The 13,275-nt window shown below is 42.5% G+C and overlaps 1 protein-coding gene across 1 annotated transcript in view; it reads left to right on the top strand.

The window, feature by feature from the left end:
* Positions 1-13,275, top strand: part of LAMA1 (laminin subunit alpha 1) — a 164,226-nt gene that overhangs the window by 63,079 nt on the left and 87,872 nt on the right. Inside the window, exons 7-15 of the mRNA XM_064578796.1 lie at positions 59-176; positions 1,291-1,469; positions 2,151-2,256; positions 4,253-4,413; positions 5,356-5,496; positions 6,669-6,842; positions 8,550-8,651; positions 9,837-10,048; positions 10,833-10,944. Of these exons, the coding sequence (XP_064434866.1) occupies positions 59-176; positions 1,291-1,469; positions 2,151-2,256; positions 4,253-4,413; positions 5,356-5,496; positions 6,669-6,842; positions 8,550-8,651; positions 9,837-10,048; positions 10,833-10,944 (1,305 nt within the window). The remainder of the gene's footprint in view (positions 1-58; positions 177-1,290; positions 1,470-2,150; positions 2,257-4,252; positions 4,414-5,355; positions 5,497-6,668; positions 6,843-8,549; positions 8,652-9,836; positions 10,049-10,832; positions 10,945-13,275) is intronic.

Here is a 13,275-nt window from a genome sequence, read left to right as displayed (position 1 = left end):
AAGTTACAAAAAATATACAGGTTAATTCCAGATGTCATTTTGTATTCTCCATTTCTAGAAGCTACAGTGTCAGTGTGAGCATAACACCTGCGGAGAGAGCTGCAGTAGGTGTTGTCCAGGGTACCACCAACAGCCCTGGCGGCCCGGCACCGTTTCTGCTGGGAACACATGTGAAAGTAGGTCTACTGAGAATGGAAGGATGTAGTGTTTTTCCTTCTTAACATGCTTACTTTGATGATGACTTAACATTGGGACTAGGATGTAACTTGTTTTTTTAAATATTCAAATAGTTCCCAAAGTTACATACTACCTGAATACAATTTAACGTATTGAGACCTACCTGTATCTTCAGGGATTTGCTATTTTATCTCGGGTTCCTCTTCCCATATATAGATGTATTCTTTACCTAATTTGGATTTAATTTTTAAGTAGGCAATACATTCACACGATTCCAACATCCACCAATATATACAAAATATGTAGTGAAAAATATTCCTTCCACTCTGTCTCCATCCTATGTTCTTCCTGAAATTTTTATGCAAATAAAACATACATCAACATATCCCTACCCCCAATGTAGTTCATACATGGGGCCTGACATGCTTGCATGTTATTCTACATATGGCTTTTATGTTTAACAGTATGTCTTGAAAATCTTTCTGTGTTAGCAATATGAAATGCTGTTCTTATTTTTATTTTATTTATTTTTTTATTTCAATTCCAGTATAATTAACACACAGTGTTATGTTAGTTTCAGGGGTACAATATAGTGATTCAACAATTCTATATATTCATTACTCAGCGCTCATCATGATGAGTGCGTCTTCATCCCCTTCACCTACTTCACCCATCCCCCCACCCAACTCCCTTCTGGTAACCACTAGTTTGTTCTCTATTGGAGTGCTGTTTTTAAAAACAGTACCACTGAATTCCATTAAATGGATGCAATATAATTAAAATAGCTACCTATCCATGGATAGTTCATGTGTTCCCAGTCTTTTTTAACACAAACAGTGATGCGATGATTAAGCCTGTACATATCACTCATAAGTGCAGGTACGTCTGCGGGATTGTGATCCCAGAAGATAGGTTGAGGGGTCAAATGGGTGTACATGTGTATAATTTTGATGACTACTCCCAATCGTCCTCAATAAGATTGCCCATATCCTATTAAATTTACTTATTCTGGAATTTTAATTTAATTTACGGTCATAGAAACTTAGGGAAGGAAGGGTTTTCTTTATATAGGACATAATAAATATATTAATTGAGATGTTAAAATTCTCCTAGAATGTAATTGTCACAATAAAACTCAAGACTGTTACTATGATGAAAGTGTTGCAAATCAGAGGAGAAGTTTGAATACTGCTGGACAGTTCCGAGGAGGAGGGGTTTGCATCAATTGCCTGCAGAACACCGTGGGGATCAATTGTGAAACCTGTATTGATGGATATTATAGACCATACAAGGTGAGAGTGTTTCTTCACCATAGCTGAATTTCATTGCCTTTTCAAGGTGGAAAAGAGATTTCGCCAACGGTCAACTTCAATACTGGAAACTCATTCCCTTCTGTAATATTTCCTTTATATTCTTATTCTGCTAGTAGCATTTTTTGGATATCTGTTTCCTGCTCTGTTTGTCCTGTGTTCTTGCTCAGAGTAGGATGTTCACTTGTTATTTAACTTGGATTTGGGGCCCTACTGGCTGTGTAATCTTGGTTTTGTAATACTAACTGTGAATGGGAAGAGTCAGTCAAAAACTATTACAGCTGTATCTTGCCTGTAGGAAGTGCTCAGTCCATCCTCAGCTGACCTAATATGTAGTTACCACCTGGCTCCCTGTGGAGGTCTGGTCTAGGTGATGCTTATACATGGCTGTGAGAGAGAGCGGAGGGGAGCCCCATAACAGTGGTCATGAGAAAGAATGGCACTCTGCTAATGATACTGGCTACTGTCCCATCAAAAAATGTTTGGGACTTTCTGGCGTGAGCTCAAATTATTTTCCTGAGACCTACACTCCCTGGGTATACAAAATCATTATAATAGTCACATCTTGAGTGAAAAGCCAGTACCTTGTCATTGGTATTATTGTTGATATTATTGCTAATAATAATTCTAGTAAGATAGTCCAGGACAAACTCTGCCTTTCAGGTGTCTCCTTATGAGGACAACCCTTGTCGTCCCTGTGACTGTGACCCTTTTGGGTCCCTCAGTTCTGTCTGTATTAAAGATGAGCTCCAATCTGGCTTACACAAAGGTAAGTCCTTGATTGGTTTTTGTGCTTGAATTGATTTTTTTTTTTTTTTTTTGGTGGAAGATTTGTACTGGGTGGAACTATCATAATTGGATAGAAATTGAGTGATATGATTCTCTATTGATTCTTTTGTTTACAAAATACTTACCAAGCAGTTACTATGTGTCGGGCAATTCTTTAGGGCCCAGGAATATGTACTTGAACAAGATGATCAAAATTCCTGCTCACAGACAGACACTCAACGAACACGTACATGCATAATATAACTCTGGGTAGGGAGGAGTCCTGTGGGCATGAAGCAAAATTGGGAGTCATGATTGGAGGGAGATGGGGTGTAAAGAGGGCAATGTTGGGGTGATGAAATGACATTTGAGCAGATAATTGAGCATTTGATGAGAGAAAAAATAAGGCTCAGTTTAAAGCCATATGGGGAACACAGTAAATAGCAATCCCTCTATTTAGCTCTTAGAAGACACTCATAAGGCTTTTGCATACATCATCTCGCAAAGCAAACAAATTTTCCTGCTAACTTTGTAAATGTCAGTGTTCTTTCTGTTACGAAAACTGGCAAAGGACTTGCAAATACCGGAATCTCCTGAAAAGGTTGCATCTGTTCAAAGACTTCTGTGACCTCATCAAATTCTCAGTCACTAGCTGTTAAAATGGATATTGATCAGCTGGGAAGGATGTGCCAACCAGGGGGCCCACCCACAATGCGGAGGGTAATTTACACAATTGAATTAATCCTTACACAGGACTGGTAATGGGATGCTAATGGTAATGAGGATGATGTTGATTGTAGTCACAATTACCCTTGATTAGGTTCATTTTAAGAAATATATCATTTAAACATTCAGCCATAGCAGATATAAATTATTTAATGCATTTTATAGGCAAGGAAGCTGTAGCTCAGAGCAGTTAAGGGACTTGGCTGACGTTACACAGCTGAAAGTTTCAGAGCTGCCATTAAAATCAGGGATAGTGCTCATTGCCCTTTACCATTTCCCTTGTGCTTTCAAAAACAACAACAACAACAACAACAACAACAAACCAACAACAGCTTTATTTTGTGATACAGTTCACTACCATACAATTCACCAGTTTAAAGTGTATGATTCAGTGTTTTTTTGGTATATTTGTGGGTGCAACCATCAACACAGCCCATTATATACCATTTTCATTACCCCATAAAGAAACCCCTTCTCTGTTGGTAATCACTCCCCACTTCCCTCCATGCCCACCGCCCCAGCCCTAGGCAACCACTGATCTTTCTCTCCACAGATTTGCTCATTCTGGACATTTAATATAAACAGAACCATACAATGTATGGTCTTTTGAGACTGGCTTCTTTTACTTAGCATCATGTTTTCAAGGTTTATCCATGCTGTAGCCTCCATTAGTACTTTGGTCCTTTTTTTTTTCTTTTTCTTTTCTGAATACTACTCTATCGTATGTATGTACCACATTTTATATAGCCATCCATCAGTTCATGAGTATTTCATTTGTTTCCACTTTTTGGTTATTATGAATAATGCTGCTACAAACATTCATGTCTAACTTTTTTGTGGATGTATGTTTTCATTGTTCTTAGATAAATGATTAGGAGTGGAATTGCTGGGTCATAGAGTAACTCTATGTTGCATATTTTGAAAAAGTGCCAAACTGTTTTCCAAAGTCATGGTACAATTTGACATTCCCACCAGACTCTGTTTTTCATCTCTGTTTTCTTTTTTTAAACTAAGGGTTGACAAACTGTGGTCCATGGGCCGTTATCTGGCAAACCACCAGTTTTTGTAAGTAAAGTTGTATTGGAACAGAGCTATGCCCATCTGTTACCTGCTCCCAAGCACTTAGGGCAAAGTTGAGTAATTGCAACAGAGATCCTTTTGCCAAAAAGCTTGAAATATTTCGTCTCTGGCCCTTTGCAGAAATAGTTTGCCAACCCCTGCTTTAACCTTTTTACCCTCCTTTTGGGCCATTGCCATCCTTTTCTTCCCAGGGAAGTGGCCAGGTCAATGTCCATGCAAGGAAGGCTACGCAGGAGAAAAATGTGATCGCTGCCAATTTGGTTACAAGGCTTACCCAGCCTGCATCCGCTGTGAGTGCAGTCGGGCTGGGAGTGTGAACGAGGACCCATGCTCAGAGCCTTGTCTCTGTAAGGTATGCGTGGGGGTTAAAGATGACCCTGAGTTTCTTTTGAGGTATCCTAAGAAAGCAACACATTCCATAGGTTAAGGTGATCAGTTCTTGAGCAAAGCAGCAAGGTTTAAATAGAACTCTGCTTCCCCATACCTTCCTGAGAAGCATGACATTATGTCATAGTCTATGTCCTTGGCCTTAGATGGGCACCCAGTTTGCTTTTTTGGTGCCTTCTGGGCAATGGCCATCTATTCCAGAGGTATTTCTGTGACTTCCAAGATGAAACCAAATACTGCATTTCTTAGGCCTGGGCCATTATCTCTTCTGAGATTCTGTTCCAGCCTAATGTTTAGAGGAGAACCAGGTAAATACTAAATTTGTAAAAATGTCAAATAAGGCAGATATGTTATTTTGGATTTCTCTTAAAAAGAAATTGGACAATGATAAAAAACACAGTCATTGGGTACCACGGAGGTGGGGGTTTTTTGCTATCTGATATTAATATCCATTTCCCCATGATAACCATAATTTATGGGACTTCCCATTATATCTTCTGTGCTTCTTCCCATGTAAGCAGAGTCTTGAGCACATTTTATAAGTGACTGAAAATAATCTTGAGCATTTATTAATAAGACAAACAATTATATAGCCCTCCTTGGGTTTTAAAATTCTCGAAAGATCAGCAAAAATGGAAGGTTTCTAACAAAACAATATGAAAAAAGTCATTTCAATATAAATGACCGAGCTCTAGGATCCTGACCCTCATTCTTGCCTACAAAATTAAGTGGTCATAATTTCAAAATATCTGTTTTGGAAATAATGACTTCATGAGGCTTTACATCTCCTCAGAGTATCTATTTATTTACCTGTTTCTCTGGATCACCAAACACCTTTCTTGTTAACGTCACTTTATTCTATCTATCTAGACACACTGGTTTCAAATCTTTTCTCTACTCCATGCAGGAAAATGTTGAGGGAGACAATTGTGACCTCTGCAAGCCAGGATTCTATAACTTGAAGGAGAGAAACCCCGAGGGCTGCTCAGAATGCTTCTGCTTTGGCGTTTCTGACGTCTGTGACAGCCTTTCTTGGTCCATCAGTCAGGTGCGGGTACCTTCCCCGAGTCCGGATTTAAGACACGTGCCACCTCAAAGGAGCTCTCTGGGAGCTGTGTTCTAAAGCAAGGGGGCTGCCTTTCCCTGTACCACCACTCCCGGCCGTTTGTAATGACATTGGCATGGATCAGAGGCAGCCGGCTACTAAAGTGTCACAGAAGTTTCTTTCTTGGTCATGTGCTTGTTCCTACATATATTTCCCTATCCAAATAATAGGATGTTATGATACTGTAGAATGTATCATGTCTCAATTTCTTCTGTATGGAAATGCATCTGGTTGTGGGGTCAGAGGTGAGTTCTGGGACCCACTGCTCCACACTGGTCTCAGGCCAGGACATGGGTTCATGCAGAATCTTCTAGCTCAGAGAACCTGGTGAGGGTAGGAATAACAACAGGTGACATAGGGATTATGAGGGCAGACAACTGATTCCTCAGTTGTTTTGGGAATGAGGAGTCCTAGGGGGATGCCAAATGGTGCCTGGGAGGACAGTGTGATGGCCCGAGGTTAGGGAGGATGGCAGGGCACAGGGCTCATCCGTGGTAACCACCTGGCCTCCCCATGGCCATCTTGGGAAAGCTGTATTCAGGGTAGGGGGGTTGCTAGTCCCTGACTCTCCTTTCCCTCCCTCCCTCCCTCCCTGGCAGGTTGGTGAGGAGTGGGAGCAACATTGGGGAGGGAGTGGGAATCCCAATCAGTACCTAAGAATGAAGGTGAATCCCTGTGGCTACCATGCTGGGGTGATGGCTTGTCATCTCTTTGTAAATGATAAATCAGGAGGATAGGATCTGGAGGTTAATTTTACACATTTTTCAGCTTTTTGGTAAAGCTGTTCAATGCATCTATTAAGATCCTTGCTATTTTTTTTTTTAATCTAAAATATATTATCTGTGTCCATCACAGTTTTGCTCGCCAACTTGCTTATAATTGATCTGGGGATCTGGAGAGTGTTTGACTCATTCTCAAATTTTCTTGATCCTTTGACAAGTAGAAGGGTCATGAGTCGTGTGGTTCTGTGGCCACAGTGTGTTAACCCCACGGTGTTCTGTCTTTAGCTAAGCTCTCTGGGTCTGTTTCTTCATTGTAGGGATATTAGTACTGGCCTGGGTGAAATCTCAGGGGACTTCAATTTCATATTCTGAAATTCTGAATCTTTTTTTAAGGTGAAAGATATGTCTGGGTGGCTGGTCACCGACCTGATCAGTCCAAGCAAGATCCTGTCTCAGCAAGATGCGCTGGGTGGGCATCATCGGATTAGCATCAACAACACGGTGGTCCTGCAGAGGCTGACTTCCAAGTATTACTGGTTGGCCCCAGAGGCCTACCTTGGAAATAAGGTAGGGCCATCGCCAGAAGTGACATCTTGGGCAAAGATCTCAGAGCACATTAGGAAAGAACTTCTTGTTGGCAATTTAAGTCGTCTCAGGGTCACTCGAGGGTTTGACAGATAATTATACAGCATTTACTTACACCTGACTCACATGGTCTTGCTTAGCCTTGGGTGACTTTATTACATCATTAGACTATGAACTTTGTTCTTGGCCACGTTGGTCATAGGCAGGCTGCTGTAGGAAGTCTTGTCCCCTCCTCCCATGATAGGCTCTCCACTTTCCTCTGCGTTCCTGGATCACTTGGGCCTCTGTGAAGTGTTGGGCAAATCCCTGCTTTGTTTAGTTAGCCCTGTACTTTCCTTAGTCCCAGGGCTCAGTGGAGAGCCTGGCGCAGAAGGAACTTGGGCGGGACAGACTGGGCATTGGGGCTGGTGTCCTGCCAGTTTCATTATCAAGACAGACTCTTTCTCACCTAACATTCACATTTAGCAAAGATAGAATACTTCCCATTTTAAGAAAATGCAAAGTGGTGATTCTACCAAGGGGAAATTTGGTTAATATGATTTAACCTGCCATTGTCCCCTTCTTCCCTACCAATCATGCCACTTCTTTTTTTTTTCTTTTTTCTTTTTTCTTTGAGACAGAGAGGGAGGGAGGGAGAGAGAGCACGAGCGGGGGGAGGGGGTAGACAGAGAGAGAGAAACAGACTCCCCGCTGAGCAGGGAGCCCCATATGGGGCTCCCATCGCAGGACCCCAGAATCATGACCTGAACCAAAGGCAGTTTGGTTCAAAGGTTAGTTTACCTGAGTGAGCCACCCAGGCGCCCCCGATATTGCCACTTCTCTCCAGATTCTGATGATCCGAAAATATACTCCGTAGAATCTATCTCAGTGGCTCAAGCTCCGTGCTTACCTTCCCTGTGCATTTGGTTTGTTTTGAAGTAATGGTCTATGTTTCATCGTAGTGCAGGTCTTATAGCTTGGGAAGTTTCTATTTCACTTATTGGCTATATTTTAATTTTACAACTTGTTTTATTTAGACTTAGGTTTAAGTAGTGTTTATTTTGAAAACGATTCTTTTTTCCCATCAAATTATAATCCTAGAAGATGTGCTCTCTTTATAATGTGGTCTTATCACCAAAGGTCAATGATCTTTTTTTTCCTGTTAAGATCACTCTTCTAATTTTCGGGTGCAAAGACTGGATTCTGAACCTGATATTGTGTCACACACCTGTCACAAAGAACATCTCCATTTTGTATTAAAGGATACGACCAGGAGGAAAAACCTTTAGTCCATCTTTAGCCGATGAGTCCTGTTCCTTATTGTTCTTCTACAAGCAGTGCAAGGAGATCAGAATGTTGGGATTATCATCATGGATCTGACTCCTAAATCCTAAAAAATTAAGTGAAATATACGTCTCCTATGTGACTCACAGAAGTTGATGCTCGTTCACCTTGGGCTTTCTTTAAGAAGGAGCACATCTTTCTTCTGTACATTTAAATCACATCCTGCATTTTGGTAATATTGGTTAAACAACATATTCGTATAATATGCTTTCTTTTCACTGCCTTGCTGTGGACTCCCGTCTGTACCGTGGCCACTCGGACACCTTGCAGCCGGGTTGTTTCCCGACGGATCCTGGCCACCACTTCCTCTTACAGAGGGGCTGTGGTCATGTGCCCTCTGTGTTCACTCTCGCTTACCTCTTTCAGCTGACTGCATTTGGTGGCTTCCTCAAGTACACGGTGTCTTACGATGTTCCCATGGAGATGGTGGACGGGGACCTCATGTCTTACGCTGATGTTATCATTAAGGTAGTTGCTTTCACATTGCTTTGCTGTAGAGCAGAAGGGCTTCTCTGGGGGACAGTTCATGACTCCAAGTGGTAAGGGAGCCCATAGTAGCGGGGAGCACAGGGCCAGGTGGCCGTTCAGCAAGGCTTTGCCTCATCCAGGCACCACCAAGACTGGTGATAATTCTCTTTGGGCCCATTCCTGGAATTGCCTCAGGACAGCACATGGGGCTCTTCCCTCGATCCCCAAAGCTGACCCATCTTTTCACATTGAGAAGGGAGACGGGTTTGCTCTGACGTTGGAAGTACCCTGTCAGCCCTTTGAGTCCCTCTGTCTCCTCCTGCCACGTTGCCACCCACATGAACGCTTAGCCAGTAGTGCTTGGCAGTGTGGGGACGGAAGATGGGTTCCCATTTTTGTCCTCAGCCACTGTACCCTCTCTCCCCTCCGCCCCCATCACTCAAAGACCCAGCTCAACCTCGCTGGAAATTTTCCCAAAGGTAAGAAACCACCTCAGGTTCTAGTCTGCAGTGTCTGCCCCCTCTCCTGGTACCTTTATTTTTTATTTTTCTTTAAAGATTTTACTTATTTATTTGAGAGAGAGAGAACAAGTGGAGGGTGGAGGGAAGGGCAAAAGGAGAGGGAGAAGCAGGCTCCCTGCTGAGCAGGGAACCCAACATGGGATTGGATCCCAGGACCCTGGGATCATGACCTGAGCCGAGGGCAGACATTTAACTGACTGAGCCACCCAGATGTCCCTTTCTCCCAGCACCTTTAATGATGTGCACCCCCCATCCAGCCTGCGGCAAGTGGGATCGGGGTGACATAAAGCATTTTTGGGAATGGCAATTTTGTGGAAAGCTAGAGGTATCTTTATATACTTTTCTACTTTTGCTCTTCAGTTAAAGATGAGGGGTGTCAGATTCATTGCTTTGAGGAAAGCTATGGGCGCATACATGCTGTTTCTCTTCTGAGATCCCAGCACAGGACCCAGGCTTTAGATTTATTCTCTGAATCCCTCTGAGGGGAATACAAGGAAACAGCTCTCCTCCGATCATTCCGAACCAAGAGTTATAGATACGATTACATGTTTGCCCTGAGAACCTAAGCACAAATGAAAAGCCACGTTGCTGAAGAGAAATTTGCTTTTATTTTTTGATCGTGAAGTTGAATTACAAATGTATTTCCTCTTGGTTTAAATATTAGGGAAATGGACTCACTTTAAGCACCCGGGCTGAGGGCCTGGCATTACAACCACATGAAGAGTACTTGAATGTGGTCAGACTTGTGCCGGAGAACTTTCGAGATTTTAATAACAAAAGGGAGATAGATCGCGACCAGCTGATGACTGTCCTTGCCAACGTGACACATCTCTTGATTAGAGCCAACTACAATTCTGCAAAAATGGCTCTTTACAGGTGTGTCTTGAAAGAGAGGGAAAGCTCATGGGAAGGGTCCTCAATCTCGTCTTCATGTATTAATAATGATGTATTTTCAGTGTAATATATTTTCCTTGATTATTTTAAGGGTACAACTAATGGAACTGGCTGCCTTAAAAAATATTTTTATTACTATAATTTTAGTGACGATGTAAGAACAGTGGTCCATGACAAGTGTGCCTCAGTAGGAGATCATCTTGACATCAGGATCAGAAACTTTCAGGGTGATTTTCTGAGAAATGCCTGACAAGTTCACAATTGTCTGGACCACCTTGTATCTTTTTTTTACCCTCCTGATGTTAATGGTCTTAGATTTTCCTGTCTATTTAAGCTAATGTTCCCATCCTCGGTCATGTTATTACTTCCAGAAGGTCAATTTCTGGCAATGCCAGGCTACGGCTACGCATGCACGTTGGCCTAAAGCAAACACAGAATTATACATTTAAGAACAATCTCTGTATTTGAGATAGGATGATTGAATGGGTTAGTTTTTCAGAAGTGTTTCAACTCAGACTGGGCAACATCAGACCCTTCCCACAGCTGTCTGGGCGACTACTCTTCTTTGCACCAAATGTTGCAAAGGCCTTCCAGAGAATACTGACAGCTTTCAGAAATCATATTGGTGGGAAAATCTGTAGTAACTTACAAAAGTCACATCACCTTTTTGTTTGAAGAAAACTTTTAAGAATCCACCTCATCAAGATGTTAGCTGTCATTTGTAGGTAGGCGTCTGAGTCACGGGATGACTCCTGTCTATTGGTAGGTTGGATTCTGTCTCTTTGGATACAGCCAGCCCTAACGTTATAGACCTGGCACTGGCCACCGAGGTGGAGCACTGCGAATGTCCCCAAGGCTACGGAGGGCTCTCCTGTGAGGTAAGGCTCCTCTTCTTCCCTTCCTATCTCCTTTTGTTCTTTCCTAAGGAGAAAAAAAGCACATTAAAGGTGATACAATAACCCGCACTTGAATTTTAACTTTAGAAACCTAACATTTGGCTCAGACTTTGGGCAGCTTTAGGAATATTGGAAGTCACAATGTTTAAGGCAATCTGGTGCCTCTTCCAGCAGAGTCCTGGGACACGTGGAAGTGGCCTGATTTCAGTCTACCCTCTTGCCTTAGTCAACCAGAAAGTTGCACTGCCCATGCCATAGTTTGCATTTCTAAGGAGGGTTGAACTTGATTGTATCTGGACATTTACAAATCACCAGCGTGCCACCTAGAAAGCCTGGCCTGTTTTGAGACTTTTTATGGCCCCCAGCTAGGTTAACTTGGGTGACCTCTACTTCACAATGAAGTGTGTGAGAATGTGCTTACGATCACCAGTAGAAGTAATCTGTCACTAAAAAAATGTTCTGAAATATATTTTGAAATTATTTGGACCTGAATATTGATAATAACTCTCTCCTGCTGAGGACTTTCTATGTTATTTGGCACGATCCTAACCTCTTTCTGTAGGAAAGAGCTAGGAAGTAGTTATATCAGGTTCCAAGCATCATGTGCACCATCAACCACCACACGGTCCTGCCTCTCCCGTGTTTAAGACTGACTTGTCATTGACTGTGAGTTTTGGGCCGTTAACTTATGATTTGTTTTTACGAATCTTTATCAATTGTACACTTTGCAGTTAATAAAGTTGGCCTGTGCTTCATGATGTAGATTTTTAATTAAATATTTCTATTTCTATTTTAAATATTTTACAGGGTTGTTTCTTTTATGACCCCATGAACTTTTTTTTTAGATCTAAGACATGTATTTTTAGGCCAAGGAAGTATCTGTAGGATCTAAGTCCTGTGTGCTTACTGGATAAATGACCTTAAGGCTACCTCATAGTATGTGGGATGTGGGAGTGGGCTGGCTGGCAGATAAAGTAGAAGCCCAGGCTAGCTAGACCAGGAGGAGGCAGCAGTGAGCAGGTGCTGCTGGAGGACTCCAGGTCCACTGGGTTCAGAGGAAAATGCGCTGATGTGCAGGGGATGATCGCTCAAGGAAGCACACGAAGCTTAACACATAATTTTAAGTGTTTTTATCAGCCAGAAGAACTCATTCTTTCATTAGGAGCTGACTTAAGGAATCAGGCAGCTATAGGTGGGGACTGGAATTCTTGAGAGCCCTGTGGCCACCACACAGACCCCCAGGCAGCTCCCCCTCAGTGCCCATCTGTAGACTGGCCCATTGTCCATGACGGGAACGTGGTGCATGGAGGTGTTAAGGGGACTTTCACAAGGTCAGTGTGAATGAATGCATGTATATATTACTCAAATAATGAAAATGCAATTTTAATATTTTTTACAAGAGTAAAAACCAGATCCACGCCCCTCCTCCCATGGCCCCATGGGAGTATGCTGGCCTCCCAAATAATCACTCACCAGTCTGCACTCGAAACACGATTTATGTCTGGTGCAGCCCCAAGGAGCCCCGTGGCCACAGGTCTGGGAGGTGTGTCTCCCCGACTTTGAATCTTTCCATTGGCACAGTGGGCACAGGGTCTAACTGCTCCATGTTCCATATTCCATGTCTATAAAATAGAGAGAATGGTTCTCAGGGTCATCTTGAGAATGACATGAATGACTGTCTGGGATGGCCCCCTGCTCCTCCCAGGCAGGGGACAGCATCCATGAATACCACGAAAGCATGCCTGTAATGTTTGCTCAATTCACCTGATGCAGTTTAATACAGACCTACCCTTGAGCACTTTGATGGTAGTATTTAGTGACTCTTACCCAAAAGAAAACAAAATCAGGTTGAGAGGAAAATGTCCTCTTGATTGAAACACTGGTTAAGTGGCTGAGTGTTACATGATTTCTAATAATATTGCGGCAGGTACCGTGAAGATGGATGCTGACCCATTGTATCGCCACTAGGTTTTGGTGTGCGTGTTTCTACCTATAAAAAGAAATGAGGAAGGGGGCTTGGGTGGCTCAGTCAGTTGGGTATCTGACTTTTGATTTCGGCTCAGGTCATGAGATTGAGCCCCATTTAGGTCTCCAAGCTCAGCAGGGAGTCTGCTTGGGATTCTTTCCCTCTCCTTCTGCCCCTCCCCCTGCTTGTGCATGCTCTCTCTCTCAAATAAATCTTTAAAAAAAAATGAGGAACTGGATTATGGCGATGTTGCACAATTCGGTAAGTTTACTAAAAAATCAGTGAACTGTATCCTTAAAATGGGTGCATTTTATGACATGTGAATGATACCTCAATAAAGAAGTTTG

This window comes from Mirounga angustirostris, unplaced genomic scaffold, assembly GCF_029215605.1.
Source record: "Mirounga angustirostris isolate CCGP_5_RB_7025 unplaced genomic scaffold, mMirAng1.0.hap1 SCAF_14, whole genome shotgun sequence".
NCBI classification, from domain to species: Eukaryota; Metazoa; Chordata; class Mammalia; order Carnivora; family Phocidae; genus Mirounga; species Mirounga angustirostris.
The sequence above is the reverse complement of the archived record's forward strand: the minus strand, read 5'-3'. Positions and strand labels throughout refer to the sequence as shown.